Source organism: Elaeis guineensis, chromosome 7 (genome assembly GCF_000442705.2).
Source record: "Elaeis guineensis isolate ETL-2024a chromosome 7, EG11, whole genome shotgun sequence".
Lineage (NCBI taxonomy): Eukaryota > Viridiplantae > Streptophyta > Magnoliopsida > Arecales > Arecaceae > Elaeis > Elaeis guineensis.
Window position 1 is genome coordinate 101,255,962 of NC_025999.2, and position 17,352 is coordinate 101,273,313.

General features: G+C 38.9%; 3 protein-coding genes and 1 pseudogene across 4 annotated transcripts in view; all 4 read left to right on the plus strand.

Moving 5' to 3' along the window:
• Positions 1-1,904: 1,904 nt before the first annotated feature.
• Positions 1,905-3,522, plus strand: LOC105048000 (glycylpeptide N-tetradecanoyltransferase 1). The gene has a single exon (XM_010927176.4). It carries the CDS (start codon positions 2,064-2,066, stop codon positions 3,348-3,350), a length of 1,287 nt encoding a protein of 428 aa, XP_010925478.1. The 5' UTR covers positions 1,905-2,063; the 3' UTR covers positions 3,351-3,522.
• Positions 3,523-3,741: 219 nt separating this feature from the next.
• LOC109506107 (eukaryotic initiation factor 4A-like) lies at positions 3,742-7,388 on the plus strand. The gene is made up of 3 exons (XM_019851795.3): positions 3,742-5,043; positions 5,154-5,254; positions 5,366-7,388. The coding sequence occupies exons 1-3, from the start codon at positions 4,970-4,972 to the stop codon at positions 5,536-5,538; spliced, it is 348 nt and encodes a 115-aa protein (XP_019707354.1). The 5' UTR covers positions 3,742-4,969; the 3' UTR covers positions 5,539-7,388.
• LOC109506066 (eukaryotic initiation factor 4A-6-like) lies at positions 5,633-7,976 on the plus strand (annotated as a pseudogene).
• An 8,246-nt stretch (positions 7,977-16,222) lies between these two features.
• Positions 16,223-17,352, plus strand: part of LOC105047997 (diacylglycerol O-acyltransferase 1-2) — a 28,977-nt gene continuing 27,847 nt past the window's right edge. Inside the window, exon 1 of one of the 2 annotated variants that reach the window (XM_010927169.4) lies at positions 16,223-16,934. In XM_010927169.4, the coding sequence (XP_010925471.1) occupies positions 16,422-16,934 (513 nt within the window). In that variant the 5' untranslated portion in view covers positions 16,223-16,421. The remainder of the gene's footprint in view (positions 16,935-17,352) is intronic. The other variant, XM_010927170.4, reaches the window with a different exon arrangement.

The window sequence follows — 17,352 nt, forward strand, 5'->3', positions numbered from 1 at the left end:
GACAAGAATAACTTGCTTATGCAATAAGTTGCTATCGCTGAAGAACATATACTGTTGCGGTCAATTTTCTCATCGTCTGATCATCGAGAGCAAGTACCTACAAAAGAAGTTCACACTGATCGGAGGTGACTCCGACGGGAATCCTTCGACGGTCAAGTCAGAGAGAAGACTAGACAATAGTAGAAAAGAATCAAGGAGCTCAGCGAGAGAAAGTGAGAGAGCTAGAGAAGAAGAATTCAGGAGTTTCGAAAGGAACCTCTTTCAGCACTGTTGCCTTCTCCGTTTTATAGTAGAGCGCGATATGATGCCGTCATTTATGGCGCAGACAATGAGAGAGTTGTCAAATCGTCGGAGACTGTCAGAATCATCGTGGGACTGTCACGTCGCCCTGAGACTGTCAAATCACTAGGGTGGACCCATGCCTCAAATGGGACAATATCCCAGGGCGGCTACTCCGCAAGCCTTTGGTAGGATGGTGGTCCATAGCAGTCGTACGACATTCGGGGGAACCGACCGACTGTACGCCGGCATCTGATTGAGGAATGTCGGGTGAAAGCCCGAGGACCCTCCGATGGATAGTCGGGGGCGTTGCGGGAGTCGGATATCGGGCTCCACAGTTCGGCCAGTCGGGAACGGAGAGGGTCTGTCTGATCGATATATATTCGGTCGGGCGGCATCGGCAGTCGTCGGTCGGTACGGTCGGTAGAGTCGGATACCGGTCAGACGGGTCCGACGGTGAGTCGATGTGAGAGAGACCGATCGACATTTCCCAACATATACAATGCATGGTCAACCTTGTACACGGATTCAAGGGAAGCTAACTAGAGCTTGCACTGAGCCAACTCATTCACCGTTGTTTAGTGCATGGTCTTGTTAAGTCGCCGTTGCTCGAAGAAAAAGTTGGTCTTGTTTGATACTTTTTATGTGTTAAAGTTCATTCTTCCATTGTTTAGTGCATGTAAGCTATTCATTCATCAATGGCAACTTGGTATTTATGAAATGTTGTTTAAATATAACAAGAAGTTTGAGTTCTAATAAATAATTTGAGACCTTTAATTGAGGGAATCCATAGGAAAATCATTTTTATTATTATGAATAATATACAAAATATTCAGTGTCTGCATACATGAGAAAAATTGTGTACGCTGTAATAAACATGGTTTTGATGCTTTCTTTTGGGAAATGCCATTTAGAAACTGAATAAAAGTTCTTGCTCTTGTTAGGAATATGGACCTAAACTTTAACATATGGTTTCTTGCTTGTGAGGTAATTTGATCTTCTTGATTAGTGAGAAAATTCTTTTCATCAAAAAAAAAAAAAACAAAGATTAGTGAGAAAATTCTTCCACAACCACTGCAACAGAAGTTTCTAGATGCATCATAGTGCAGGCCATATGTCCACAATGAATTTTATCCGACCCTTGGTGGACTTACTAGTATCACCTATTGACTAGTTAGCTGTTCGAGCATTCTTTGGTAGCAAAATCTGCATTAAATCCAATCAGACATGTTGCTTTCGTGGATCCTGTTTGATCACCTAACTATCTAAAGGTGACATTAACCTATAAGATTACATGCAAGGGGTAAAAAGAAGTATTGATTCCATGAGAAATACCAATCTTTGGTCCATACCTATTATAATGATTTATAATGCTACTCACTGGTAGCATTTGAGATGCATAAAGGACTGCACCAAACCATGACATGCTTGACCTTACTTGTGCAACCTCCATATAATCATCCCTAGTTCAGGTTGAATTTGTCCATAAAGAGAGACACTAATTGAGAAAAGGCAGCGAATTATCAATTTGGTTATGTAATTATTGGTCGAACCTGTTCTAATCGAGTTTAGCCCATGATTGAAAAATTGAGTATAAATATAGCATCGAGTCAGCCCAGCGCGTTGCCTATGATCAAAGGCTCGCATTCTCCGACGCGCTTGGAGCTTACGTTACAAAAAAGCCTTCCAATCCACTGGTCCGATGTCTGTAATAAGAGCCGCCATCTTCTTCCGTCGTTAATTGCAAGGAGGAGATCTAGGGTTTCCAAGCCTCTCTGCGTCCGATGGCGCCTAGCTCCTCCAATGGCAACGAAAACCCTAATCTTAAGCCGACTCCCGACGCCGACGGCTCCTCCGTGGAGGCCGTCGCTCGTAGAATACAAGAATCTCTCGCCCTGCCGAAGCGGCACCGCTTCTGGGAGACCCAGCCCGTGGGGCAGTTCAAGGACCTGGGCGACGATTCCCTCCCGGAGGGACCCATCGAGCCCCCCTCCCCTCTCTCCGCGGTACGCCCGGACCCCTACAACCTCCCCGCCTCGTACGAGTGGTGCACCGTCGACGTCGACGACGCCGCCGCCAGCGCCGAGGTCTACAACCTCCTCTCCCTCAACTACGTCGAGGACGACGACAACCTCTTCCGCTTCAACTACTCCCAGCCCTTCCTCCGCTGGGCCCTCCGTCCCCCCGGCTTCTTCAAAGCCTGGCACATCGGCGTCCGCGTCAAGGACTCGAAGAAGCTCGTCGCCTTCATCACCGCCGTCCCCGCCAGGATTCGCGTCCGCGACGCCGTCGTCGGGATGGCTGAGGTCAATTTCCTCTGCGTCCACAAGAAGCTCCGCTCGAAGCGGCTGGCCCCAGTCCTGATCAAGGAGGTAACCCGGCGGGTACATCTGGAGAACACCTGGCAGGCGGCGTATACCGCTGGTGTGGTCATCCCGACACCGGTCGCCACGTGCCAGTACTGGCACCGCTCGCTGAACCCTAAGAAGCTCATAGACGTGGGCTTCTCCCGGCTCGGGGACCGGATGACCATGAGCCGGACCATCCGGCTCTACAAACTCCCGGAGTCCCCGGCTACACCAGGGCTCCGGAAGATGGAGCTTCGCGATGTGGCCGCGGTCACCCGGCTGCTGAGGGAGTATCTCAGTCGGTTCGTCGTGGCCCCCAACTTCGATGAGAATGACGTGGAGCATTGGCTTCTCCCAAGGGAGGATGTGGTGGAGAGCTATCTGGTGGAGAGTCCTGAGACGCATGAGGTCACCGATTTCTTCAGCTTCTATTCATTGGCATCCTCGATCCTTTCCAACCAGCATCACTCGGTCTTGAAGGCTGCCTATTCGTTCTATAATCTGGCCACAAGGACACCCTGGGTACAGCTGATGAATGATGCGCTGATCGTGGCGAAACAGAAAGATTATGATGTGTTCAATGCATTGGATTTGATGGAGAACGAGAAGTTCCTGAAGGAGCTGAAGTTTGGGCCTGGTGATGGGCAGCTCCACTACTATCTTTATAATTATAGGATTAAGGAGCAGCTGAAACCTTCTGAACTCGGGCTTGTGCTCTTGTAGCTTCTTGTTTGCTTTATGATTTTGAGGTCAGGGACAGGTTAAACATTTTTGCACGTCTCTCTTTGCTACACTTTGCTGTGTTGTTGCTGTTTTATAAGCATCTATGATAACTTTGAATCTTCAGTTGTCTTGGAAATCAAGAGGCCTGTATATCGGGCCTTTTTTCCATTCATACCACATGTTTGCAGAATTTGTGGTATCGCAAAGGCTTCGATTTTTGAACATTTGAGTTGGAAAATGATGTTTCTGTACTCACACCTCCTAACATGTAGTCTATGATCATTCTTAAAATTTCTTATTTTAAAATTTGATTTTCAATTTTGTTGCTTATTGGTTTTGCTGATATTTGTCTGTGGTGCAAGAAACGTCATCTCTGATTATCTGCTTGGGCTTTGTTAGTTATAAAATGATATTTTTTTAGTCCGTCATGAAAGGTTTTATCCTGTCATAGGTACTCTAGCGCACTGTTGTTAATATTATTATTGTACTTGATGCTGCAGCTTCCAGGATGACCATTCTCTTAAGTTGATGGTAACACTGATCCCCGTTTACATTTTTATTCCAATGAAACAGCTAAACTTCAAGTGATACTTTTACATACCAAAAATTGCATTCTGCTGTTGTACCGTGCTTCAATTATGACTTACTATGTTAGTGCTTTTAGTTGAGCGCATATAATTGCAGGACAGTTGTTTTCTTCTCCTGCATCACTTAAAAGTTTTACTAATAAGATTTGAATAACAAGGAATACTTGAAAGCAGGCTTATATTGTCTTGTTGAATAATTTAACTTGTCTAAAGGTTGTGCATGGGAAATGGCATCTATAATAGGCTCTGAAGAGATAATTTTTGATAGGATTTTTTTGCATACATATAAATATATTTCCCCTTAAATATGGCTTATTGTATATTTACCCTCAAAAAGGACTATTTTCATATATACCCCTCAAGTTATCTTGTTTTTGCAAGGATGCCTCACCTTGTAGATTTTTACTGATGGTGCTGATAAGTTGCCCTTTTGGATTAAATAATCCTAACAAAAATTTGACATTTGATATATTTTGTAAAGAGTTATATTGTTTGTCTTATAGGAATACTAATGCAAAATGGTAATCAAGTCATTCTACATTTAAAATATTTTTATTAATATCATTAGTCTAAAATAGAGATTTCATGTGAGAAAAATATATGCAAATAGTGATTTGCAAAGGGTAAACATGCAATAAACCATATTTGCCAAGATGTATATGTAAAAAAAATCTTTTTGATATTAAGTTCATCAAGAAGTTTCCTCTTTAAATTACTTCTGAAAATGTGGTCTTTGAGATGCTGATTTTATAAGCATGAAGCTTAACATGTGGAAGGAGAGACCCAAGCTCCAGCAGTTTGAATGGGACCATCTACTACTCTCTAATTGTGAAGAACCTGCTTAAAGTCAGCCTCTAGGGTCCACCAGTGTTTGAAGAGGATGCAGCAGAGGTGTTGTAAAAGTGATGAAGGAGGGTGTAGAAGAAGAGAAGGAGAAAGGGAGAGAGGAGAAGGAAATGAAACAAGAGTCACATTTCTGTTTCAGTGTATCAATACTAGACGGGCCAACATTATAATTGCTAAGTGGCCCTTATGACAGCTGATGTGTTCGACAAAAGAAGCATGAGCACCAGCAATGTGAACATTTTATGTCTTCTTTTTGAATTGTAATATCTTCTTTTTCTCCCTTTTATTTTGTTAGATCGACCTTCCCTGTGATGCATGCCTTTGTATGAATGTTATTATTCACAATGTCTGGCTTTTTCGGCTTTTTTAGGTATAGGAAGGCACAGGTTTTTTTACATCATGCAATGAAGTTCACAAAAGTTGACTCCATGGATCTTCAAGTGGGCCTTCTTAGGGGCATCTATGCTTATGGTAATCAAAGCTATTACTTTTGTTGTTCCTTAATCGTGTCAACATGTTACATATACGATGAGAGGACTGATTCATATATGATAAGGATTTGTGAAACCCTTTGCAATTCAGCAAAGGGGAATTGTTCCCTTCTGCAGAAGCCTTTGATGTTTTCTAGCAAGCTCATTCTGGAACTGGAAAAACTGCAACTTTTTGTACTGGAGTCCTGTAGTGGATTGATTGTATGCCAGGCCATGGTTCTAGCTCCAACGCAAGAGCTAGCCCAGCAAACTGAGAGGCCATGAGAGCTCTTGGAGACTGCCTGGGTGGCAGAGTTCATACTTGTGTTGCTGTACAACAGTTCATGAGGATCAGGGGATTCTTCAAAGTTGTTTTCATATGGTTGTTGGCACACCAGGTCATGTACATGAGATGCTCTGGAGGCATTCCTTCCATCCTGACTGCATCAAGATGTTATTAGATGAGGCAGATGAAATGCTTTCTCATGGTTTTAACAACTGGTAATATTCTTCAGTCCCTTGGTCATTCATTTGTGATTGCAAAAATGATCTCATCTTTATTTGGAAAAACGAAAAGCCAAGAGAAGCTGTCTAAGTTGTTGATAGATTGCATAATTCATACTGTTTTTGCACAGATTTAATAGGATATTGTTGACAGTGTGCTAGTTAGGACAAGACTCTAAAGGGAGGTAGTTAGGACGAGATAGATGTCGATGAATCTCTCTTTGAAGTAGGCAAAAAGCTTAATGACACTGAGTTGGAGAGTTCCATTTGAAGTCCAGACGTTCTCTGGCTGAATCAGATTGTAGAATGCATCTAGGGATCATCTCATTGCCTTGCCATTATATTTTAGGTTATGCATCCAACTTGAATATCCTTTCTATACGTCATCCTGCTTTGCTGTTGGTAATCACAGTTTATCTTCTAACGTGATGAAAGCATCAGTTGTAAAGGTTGTGCAGAACTAGTTGCTGCCTTCTTATACTTCTTCAAAAAGGTCTTGCTAAGGCCCCAGATATGTTGCACCTTCCGTCAGGACTCAATCCATATAAGGTTGAAAGTGTCTGGGCCAATGGGGATCCCCCCCCCCCCCCCAAAAAAAAACAAGGAGAAAAACTAAGCAAGCATATTTATCCAATAATAAAGCTGATGAGCTGAAAGTTTTGTATATTCTAGCACTGTAGTTCACTAGCACATTATTGATGACTTTTCATGGTTCCTTTGTTCAGCTTGATAATAGGATTCATTTTCTTTGTTTCCTTTTTTCATTTCTAGTTTCACCCACCATAGGCTGCCTGCTAATACGCATGTTTATATGAGCAAACAATGTCCTATACTTTTGGAACAAGTCCCAGTTTCTGAATATCAGCGCGTCCTTGTTCGTTTCTTTTTTTAAAAAAGAAATTATGAATTATGAATTGTTAATAATACTTGTTCATTTTTCCTTGTTCTTCATATAGTTTTTAATTTGTCAATATATGTTGTCAATAAATTTTAATCATATCACAATTTATTTTCATTTTAGATCCATGACACCTTGCAGCTGGGGCTGGAAACAGACTGGGCTGAGCCAGGCCGCTCCCCTACCCAAGTCCGGCCCTAAATTTTTTTCGAGCTTCAGTTCAAGCTTATGCCTGAAACTTCTGGAAAATCCCTACAAGTCCAACCTGATTGGGTCAACCTAAATTATCCATTTGGGCTAAATATTAGGCTGGTTTGAGCCTGATTAAAGCTGAATCTTTCAGTCTTTCATACTGCAGCTTAATGTTTTTTTTTTTTTTTGATGAAATACCATAGCTTCATGTTAGCAACCATATGATGATCAGAAACATGTTTATCAGAAAAGCAAACAAATTGATAACACAATTGGAAATGGCATTCTTATTTTCTGAGCAGTTCGTTGACGAGTAACTATGTTTGGGCTCCATTTAGGGCCTGAGTTTGGGCTCCATTTTGGGCCTTGTCCATGCTCAGGCTTGGGCCAAGCTTGCAGTGGGCCAATGACATATCCGAGCCCAGTCCAAAAAATAATATGGGCTCTATATTTGAGTCCAAACTCGGTCTAAATCTTTCAAGTTTAGCTTGAAGCCAACCCAAAATCAGCTTAGCCTGATAGGCCTTGGGCCGGTCTAGGCCCAATTCCAGCCCTACTTCCAGCATCTTCCTTCGAAGATTCAGGCTGGAGTCTTCTGTGCTATAATGCTTTCTGAGGCTCTCGAGATTATATGCAAGTTTATGAACAAACCTGTGAGGATCCTTGTGAAGCAAGAGGAACATATCCTGGAGGGTATCAAGGAGTTTTGCGATGACGTTGAAAGGGAAGATTATAAGCTGGGTGCTCTGATCTTTATGAGACCTTGGCCATCACACAGAGTGGGTTTTTCATCAACATCTGATGTAAGATGGACTGGCTCGTAGAAAGATGAGGAGCAAGGATCACATGGTTTCAGCCACCTGCGGAGACATGGACCAAACATGAGTTACAGTATAATGCAGGAATTCTAATCTGGGTCCTCTGGTGTTCTCATCACCACTGACCTCCTTGCTTGTCGGGTCAGTGTACAACAGGTCTCAGTGGCACAGTTTACAATCTGCCAACTTGGCCTGAAAACTCATTCATGATGACTTGAAATTGCTATATGATATCCAGGATTCTACAATGTGCTGATGGAAGAGCTGCCTGCAACATTGCAGATCTCATCAGTTTGCTTCATTTCCAATAACATTACAACAGATGCGTAGATGTAAGTTTCCTGTTGGTGCTTGGCTTTATATATTTTTTTAAATGTGGGGATGGCTCATTGTCGTGATGATTGAACTTTTATTTTTTTCACTTGTTTTAATGGCAATAGTTCATTGACAGATTTAGCTTACATTTTGTATGGAATTGAAGCCTGTTTTAGATCCTATAGCAACCTGATCAAAATATTCTCGTATTTATAGAAGTGCAAAACTGATGTGTTTTCAACATTCAGCTAGGATGCTATATATACTGAAACCAGTTCTAGACCATATGTTTCCTTCGTATGTTGCTAAGCTGCTGTAACTTTTGTGACAGGAACAATTGAGCTGTTTAATATGGCATGAACTTGAAGTGGTTGGATGGTACTACAATGCAATCAGTTAAGATTTCCACTCATGTCATATAGTCATGCACACACACACACACACAAGCATTGGCAAACTGATTCTTAACTTTGCTCTGTAACTTGTTTATTCCAATAACCTTACAAAGTACATTATAAGGTCCATGATTATTGTGTTTGCTCAAGTTGGTATGAGCTTTCCATTTTGTTTTACCCAACTATTGGTAATCCAAGCCAGCTCCCGTGCCAGACAATTTAGATCGTAATGGCTTCTAATGTTTTTTTTTTATACCACAGATCTCTAATATTTTCTGTAAATGTATCGCCATAATTATGTTGGATTTTGCAATGCCATTTAAGTACAATGCTCAATGATCCTTTGCATTAACATAGGCTTATAAGTGATTCATCGTAAAAATTTACTGCACTTAAAGATCCTGTATTATATAATTCAAGTCTGTAAATTCAAAGCATCCTATTTATTAACATAAACAAAATGATTTATCAAGGTTTTAATAGGTTGAGCTCTTACACGATAACTGTATTTGTAGGTTCCACTTCTTTCTTCTTATTAAGAGGCAGATTGCGAAGGACGTCACTACAAAGCATCCATTCTTGATGATGGCATGTTTTGTGAGGACAGTTTGCTTAGAGAACAAGATGTGTTATTTCTTGACGTTTCCAATCTTCGACTGAATGCAAGTCTTTTTATGCCCTTGTCCACATTCCTCTTATCAGTCATGTGTTCTGTATGATCCACTCGCTATCGAATTTTATTGAGTCCCATTTCACATGCTGAAAACATTCATCTCCCCTGTATCATCATTGCAAATTAGTTTGAGATCTCCTTTAGAGCTCATCTTGGATGTTATTCCTTCATGCCTAGACAAACTTCCTTGATTCAGTAAGGAAAAATAGAGGAAACATTTAAAGAAGTACAAGTCTTATTGTGATACCATCAACAAATCATGCTGCCGGCTCCGCAGGCGATGGTTAACTTATTTTGACCGCTTGTTGGCTTGTTATTTTTTCTCGAACTTACTATTTTTGGAAGGAAAAAAAATTCAGGTTTATATCAGAAAATTGATCTCTTATTATCATCATTTTTTTTTTCTTTTTTTAAGTACCAAATAATGAAAAGGAACATTCCTGTCAAGCAATTTTATTTTATTTTTTACTTTCTTAATCATCAAACAGAGCTTAAAAATTGTTGGCTCAATTGTTTGCATATCATGTCATACTTTTATACCAATTGCAAGAACTCAAAGCAGACATTAACCACCTTTCTGGGCTGCCAGTCTATTATGATTCTGTTAGTCACAAGCATAGGAATGCTTGGATGAGACATCATAAAGGAAGTGTAGCCATCAAAATCAATCATTATCTTTTCATAGAAGTTTTGATTTCATTCCACAACCAACCTGAAACATAGTTTCTTGTAGATAAATTGATAATGACAAATAAAATTCAATAGCATAAGAAATGACAGAGAACATTTATCCAATTAAAGTGAAGCAAATCTTTTCAAAAAGTTTCTCATACTCCTAATTAGATTGATAGGATGTGCTATTTTTCTATAAAGCATTGTAATGTTGATGTATGCACTTAGGTCCATTCCTTTGAGGATAAAAAATTATCCAAAAATCTATATTTCTTGGGTAAGTATTTTGCAGGCAATATTTAGATAGAAAAGTAATTTATCCATGTTCTTTTATGCATCAGAAAATGACTTGAGAATCTGTTATCTATATTTTTTTACATTACTAATTTTCTATATAAATTACTAAGATCTATTCATATTTTTTATATTATCTTTTATTATATAGATATTATTATATACAAAAATATGATATATAATATAATATAATATAATATATTATAATTATAATATATTATTATATTGTAATAAATTATATTATAGTATAGTATAATATAATATTATATAATATATTATAATATGTTATATAAGATAGTATTATATATTATTATTATGGGGTTAGGGGTATATTAAGAATAAAATAAAAAGATTATTTTTTTGGTTGATAAGAAAATTACTTATCTACTTTCTAGATGGGTAAGATTTTCTCCTCATTTTATGAATAAATGTTATTCATCTAAAAATAATTTATCTATTTAAAGAAATATGAAAATATAGGTAAGTTGGTCAATGAAAATATTGTTTAATTTTTTTATAATATTTATCTACAAAGAACAGGACCTTAAAGTAACGTGCTAATGAATCAGTGCATGATTGGTTGGACATAGGGCATGTGCTTGTCATGCAGCTGCAAGTGAGCTCAAAACCTTATTCGCATGTTGACATGTTTGATGCTTGTATAGTTAGGCTTCAATGAGCATAATGCACTAGGTGGGAAGCATTGTTTGCAGTCACATGATGGAGACAAGCTAAATTGCTTATTAATAATGCTTTGTATTAATAAGCACCCTCTTTAGATTGGATGTATGTTTATGAGTTCAGAAATTATGAGTGGAGAGTGAGATTGTAGAGTCATGTAACTTGATGTATGTTGCGGTATGACTTGCATAAATAGAATGGATCAGTTTTTTTTAACCATCCATATGAGGTATTATCCGTTTCGATCGATTCATGGTATAGAGCTTTACGATTTTATTCTTTAAAAGGCATCTCACCCATACAAGGTATTTGTCCACTTCGATCAGCTTATGGCATGGGCTTTCATGATTTTGTTTTTTAAAAGATGCCTCGTTGGGAGGAGAGAAAGCTTCGATTTGATATAAGTTAGAGTTCTTTTTGGTTTACGATTGATGTGGGATTAAAGTTGTCATCCTCTCATAATAGTATGCAGCCAGTTCTTTTTAGTAATTTATAAGATAACGAGACGATAATCAACACTGTAAGCCATAAATTTTATATATCTTTTTTTTTAAAAAAAAGATATATTTTAGTTTTCAAGGAAAATAATTGGGGAGTATCTTATCAGGAGAAAAAGAGAGATATTTTAGTTTTGAAGGAAAAGACATGGGGAGTACCTCATCAAGATGAAAATGGATATTAGATATTATATTCATGGTGCCTATGGTGCAATGTTTTTAGAATCGGATTGGATCTGCTGGGTCGATCGGTCATATCGGAGACTATTTTTAATTTCGATCTGAAGCCTAAGCACGATTCAATAGAGTTTCAGCTCATAAAAAATCGTGAAGATCCGATGAATTGGTCGGTTCGTGATGAACCAGTCGGATCATGGGTCGGATAAAGAAATAATTAGCGTGACCGCTAGGGTATTCCGTCCGTAATCCTAATCTGTGAAACCATATTTGATTTTGCATTTCTTTTTGCCTTCTATTCATCATCGCCACCCAAAGCCCCAAACTCATCGTCGTCGTCTGTCGGACAAGCACCGTCAAGCGCTGTCGAGTCTCTACCTCTCTGGGCTAGTGAGATCTAAAGTCTAAAGGTGCATCCTCTCTCTCTATTTATAAATGTCCCAAAATGTTCCTTCTCCGCTCGTGATGGTGGCAGTGGCGGTGGAACCCCAACTGCAATGCCAAGCAACCTGGCCATGTTTCGGTTTTGATCGAGACTCGACGGTCGACGCCCTGACCATGACCATCTTTTGGTTGAGGCCCCAACATGGATGCTCTAACCATCTTCCGGTCGAGGGCTGATGCCCACAGCAACAGGCAACCTGGCTGCTAACTCAAGCATCCCCGATGCTCGCTTTGGGCGGTGGCGTGGTGTTGACTATGCCGGTGGTTGCGTGATGTTGCTTGCCCTCCCTTTCCTGACCTCCAGGGCCCCCTCGATCTGCTCTCGCACCTAGACCAGCTCCACCGCCTTGACCTTCACGGCAACCACCTCAACGGCACCCTCCTCCCCGCCCTCCCCAACCTCAAGGCTTAGTCGCTCAAACTATTCTCTTTCCCAGAATCCGACCAGCTCTCTCTATGTCCATCCTAACTCCCGACCACCTTTCTTCAAAGTTCAATCATCCCGATTCCCAACCACTCTTATTTATTTTACAACATATAATATAACATTAATTTTTATTTATTTTATTACAGAAGCTACATATAGTATAATATTAATTTTTTATTTTATTACAGCAAATGGAAGCTATAGATTCACGCTCAATTCCATCTGATGTACAAGTACAATCAACACAAGAAATTTGACAAAAGAAAGATATAACATGAAAATATATTACTGAGGTGCAAAATGACCAAGGAAAGAAGATACTCATTTGTGATTTTTGTCGCAAGCCACTTGTTGGTGGGTGTCTTAATTGAATGAAGCAACATCTTGCTGGGATAAAAGGTCAAGTTGAAAAATATTCAAAGTTCTTTTAGATGTCCAGAATTTAGTAGCATGATCCTTGCAAAAGAATATTGATAAAGCACAAGAGAAGCAAGGTATCTTTAATGGTGGAAATCCATATGGTCAAAGTATGCATAGTTTTGAAGATGATGAAATGCAAGAAAGTCCCTATTTGCCTACTAAAGAAAATGCTAATGGCAGTGATGGACAATCCTCCAAAGAAAAAAGAAAGGCTAATTATGATATTCAAAATTATTTCAAATTAGGTGTTCATGATCCTTTCCAACCAACTATCAAAGCTTGTTTGCAAAGTCCAGAGAGATGTCATGACATCGATTTGTCCATTGTTTATTGATTCTACCATGCTTGCATCATAATAATGCGGTAAATTCTCTTTTCTTTCAAATTGCAGTTGGTAAAATAGCATCTATGGGTCATGGATACACTGATCCTTCTTATCATGCTTTGTGTGTCAATTTATTAAGAGATGTCAAGAAAGATGTACAATTAATTGTTGATTCTTATAGAAGTACATGGGTTGATTGTGATTGTACTATTATGGATGATGGATGGACAGATACTAGACAGAGATCTTTGATAAATTTTTTAGTATATTCTCCTAAGAGAATTTCATTCATTAAATCAGTTGATACATCAGATATTGTATTAGATTATGAGACATTATGCAACTTGTTTGTTGAGATTGTTGAAATGGTTGGTACTAGTAATATGGTTCATTTAGTGAGAGACAATGCATCCAATTATAAAAAAAGCTGGAATAGAGCTTTCTAAGAGATATCCAAATATTAGTTGGTCACCATGTGCAGCACATTTTCTTAATTTGATCATAAAAAATGTTGGAGAATTATTTCATGTGCAAAGTATTGCTGTCCTTACATTAAGGATAACTACTTTTATCTATAATCATAAATATATATTGAATTGGTTAAGAAAGAGACAAATTAGAAAGAGATAGTTTGCCCTGGGCAATTTGTTTTGCCACTATTTTTATTGCATTGAGGAGCTTATGTGACCACAAGTCTAGTTGCAAGCTTTGGTTATTGGTTTTGATTATAAAAAATTTTTGAAATTGCCAAAAGTAAAGGAAGTGAAAAGTCATTTTAGGTGAGAGATTTTGGAATAATTGCTTAATCATTGTGAGGATCGTGGTACTATTGATATGTTTATTGAGTATTTGTGATTCTGATGAGAAACCTATATTGGGATATGTGTGTGAAGGCATGTATAGGGCACGTAAAGGCATTAAGAAATTGTTTAAAGATAAGAAGAGATCATATGGTTAAGCCATACACAGATATCATAAACAATCGTTGGGATAAGATGTTGCGTCAAAGTATTTATGCTTGTGCATATTGGTTGAACCTGATTTTTTAATACGATCAAAATTACTTTTGTCAAAAGCCGAAAATTATGTCAGGGCTATTTGATGTTATTGGGACCAAAGCAACAAGGAGTAAAATCAAATTGTTGGATGAGACAAGATTGTTTAGAGAACGTCTAAAAAATTTTGGACGATCGATCGCTATCATATCTTGCAAAACCACTTGGTCCGATAAGAAATGCAAATTTACAAATTTATGACTTATATATTTGTTTATACTTTATAATATAATTTTTAATGCAATGTGTGAAATTTGTGTAAATGAATGGTGGAGGATGTTTGGTGGTGATGCTCCTAATTTGTAAAAGCTTGCAATTAGACTTTTTGATCAAACTGCTTATTCTTCAGGATGTGAACGTAATTAGAATGTGTTTGAACGTATTCACACTAAAAAAAGAAATAGATTGGAGCACCAAAGACTCAATGACCTAATGTATGTTCATTATAACTTGCGTTTACAAAGCAGATATTAAAAATAATTTTATTTTTTTTATATTTTAAATATAATATTTTGATTTGGCTATATGGTTACATGACTTGCTAATGAGATTTTATTTTAAATGTTTATGATATTTTAACGTGTAGGCTTAAAATGGGTAAAAGGCCTTATGATCCAGTAGATTATGAACCAATTGACAAAATAGAATTTTGGATTGTGGAAGAAGGTCCCAGAGGAGAGCTTGATTATGATGAGTTAGAAAATATTCTAGAAGAAAGAGCTACCAAAAACTAATGAAGATTAAGTTCTAATACTTCTAAAGGTACATGTAAAAATATTTATTTTTTTAAAACTTATTTGGGTATATCTCTTAGCTTTTATTTGAAACATTTTATGATAAGTTCTTTTTTTTTGTTGTTGTTATAGACAAGGAAGATGATGATGATATGATATTGTTGGATGAAGATGTTGATGTAGCATCCTCTGGTGGGGGAGATAATGATGATCGTGGTGAAGACAATGGTGATATATGGTTGGATATGAATTGAGAGATGACTAGAAATACTATGTTAAGTTTGATCGTAAAACAATTTCATTGAATGTTCTTTTATTTGTACTATTTTTTGTGTAGAACTTTATTTGTATTGCTTCTTGTCTAGAATGTTTGTCGTTACCGTTCAAATTTATATTTTATTTTTTTAATATTTTTATATTTTAAAAAAAAAATATTTATTATATCATGATTATGTCAGGTGTACGGATCAATTGATCGGATCAATCAGTTGACCCAATTGATCCTTGATTTTTTTTTTTTTTTTTTTTTCCGTTCTGTTCCGATATCCGGCCTAGTTCTGAAAATATGTGAACCTCGGGAATGTATTATGTAACTCTTGAAGTGACATCTTGTTTTAGAAGAGAAAATGGAACCACAGTCATTATTGTCTCCACTAACAAAGAAACAGGACAAACCTAAACAATGCCTCTTGGCATTCCATCCGTCAAATTTCCTGTTAACTGCTCCGTCTTTCAATTCCAACAAGTATCACGTTTACCCTCTGCAAACACATGCTTAAGATCCGACAAAGAGACGTACATTCAAGATGCATGGCCTGTCACGCCAATAATTATTAATTATTACTGCAGCAATAATTTTGCTTGATGGGATAGATCGCAAGTTGTTTGCCAATAGCCAAGTCATTGTCATCTTTCCTAAATAGGACTTTAGAGGATTTCTCGAGCATAAAAGATTATATTTTATAAAAAATACATATTTATTTATCATGTCAGTTGAAAAAATAGTGAGCAAAATAATTTTGATGATCATGCAAGTGATCGGAATGGATCTTTGTCCTCTTATCCTCACATCCGAGGTTTGCATGGAGTTGGTAGCTATGCGGTCCCCACCCCCACCCCCCAACTCCATTTTTCCTATCAAAAAAAAAATCCCCCACCGGTCCAACCCCACCCCCCACGACCCCAACCCCCCCGCCCCCGGCACAAAATCCATTTTTCCTATAAAAAAAAAAGTTTTGGTGAAAAAAAGACATGGAATATAAAATAATTTCTCTTGGCTTGATTTCTACGTAACAGTTCCGTCTCAATGAGAAAGCTACAAAGCTTCGCCCGGGCCCTACCTGGTCGTTTTGAAGACCTCCCACCTTCAAAACTATCTTTGCCCTTTTTTTTTTTTGTTTAAAAAAAAAAAATAGGAAGGTCTACCTTTCCATTACATATCTACGCTATTATTTGAGTGATCTTAAACAACGAAATCCCTAGATGGATCCGCTCACCGTCCTCCGCCATGAACAAACTCCAACCCAGGGGCCCGACCCAACGATCGAACCCGGGAAGGTAGGGAGGTGACGGCACGTTAACCACCGACCTTGTCTAAATCTATTTATACTCTCCCAGCCTGTCAAAATTCGCGAAGCTCTCGTCCAGATGCGCTCCTCCCCTCTCTCTGCCCCGGCGTCTCCCGTCTCTATTGATACCACGGAGACGGAAGCGAAACATCGCGAGAGAACTCAGATGGCAATTCCGAGCGATCGAGAAACCCTAGAGAGAGCGCCGGAGCCGTCTCCGGCGTTGGACCTCCAATCGTCTCTCCGGCGGAGGCTACACTCCACCGCGGCGGCCGTGGTGGTGACGGATTCCTCCTCCAAGGCGATCTTCACGAGCGTTGAAAACTTGACCATCGATTCTGGGGAGGACTCCGGCGTGGACACGAGCTCCGATGCCGACACGAGGGATCGCGTGGTGGACGGGGTTGATCGGGAGGAGGAGAATAAGACAGTCTCGGTCTTTAATAGTAGGCAATACAAGGATGGTAGTGGGAGGGGAGAGGGACAAGGAACGGGAGGTGGGGTTCCGGCGAAATTCTTGTATCGAGCGTCGGCTCCTGCTCACCGGAAAGTGAAGGAGAGTCCGCTCAGTTCTGATGCTATTTTCAAACAGGTATATGGGGTTCGTGCTGACCGTGGTTCTTGATCGGTTCTTGTGAATCTTGATATGATTGAAAACACGTGTTCAGTTTCTTGCTGAGCTAGTTCTTGATAGGCCTGTCTGAATTTTTCTATAATTGAAAACACGACCCCTTCTTTCCTCCTGATCGTCGCTCTCAAGATGTTCTTGTATACTTTGCCACAGATGAGTTCGATTTCGTTTTGAGCTAGTCCTTGATAGGTTTTTTGGAATTTTCTAGAGTCGACAACATGATCTCTGTTTCTTCCTGATGGTAGTTCTTTTTGGTTTTTGCTAGTTTTGATATAGTTGAAAACATGAGCTCCATTTCCTTTTGAGGTAGTACCTGATTGGTTTTTATGAATTTAGCTGTGAATGGAAATATGATCTCTGTTTCTTCTTGATTTTTCTT

Excerpts from the sequence above, each read along its gene's own strand:
- LOC109506107 (XM_019851795.3), top strand. The coding sequence starts at position 4,970 with ATGACAGCTGATGTGTTCGACAAAAGAAGCATGAGCACCAGCAATGTG. Across the intron at positions 5,044-5,153 it reads TTATGTCTTCTTTTTGAATT|GTATAGGAAGGCACAGGTTT; the intron begins GTAATATCTTCT and ends CGGCTTTTTTAG. Across the intron at positions 5,255-5,365 it reads TAGGGGCATCTATGCTTATG|CAAAGGGGAATTGTTCCCTT; the intron begins GTAATCAAAGCT and ends TTTGCAATTCAG.
- LOC105048000 (XM_010927176.4), top strand. The coding sequence starts at position 2,064 with ATGGCGCCTAGCTCCTCCAATGGCAACGAAAACCCTAATCTTAAGCCG.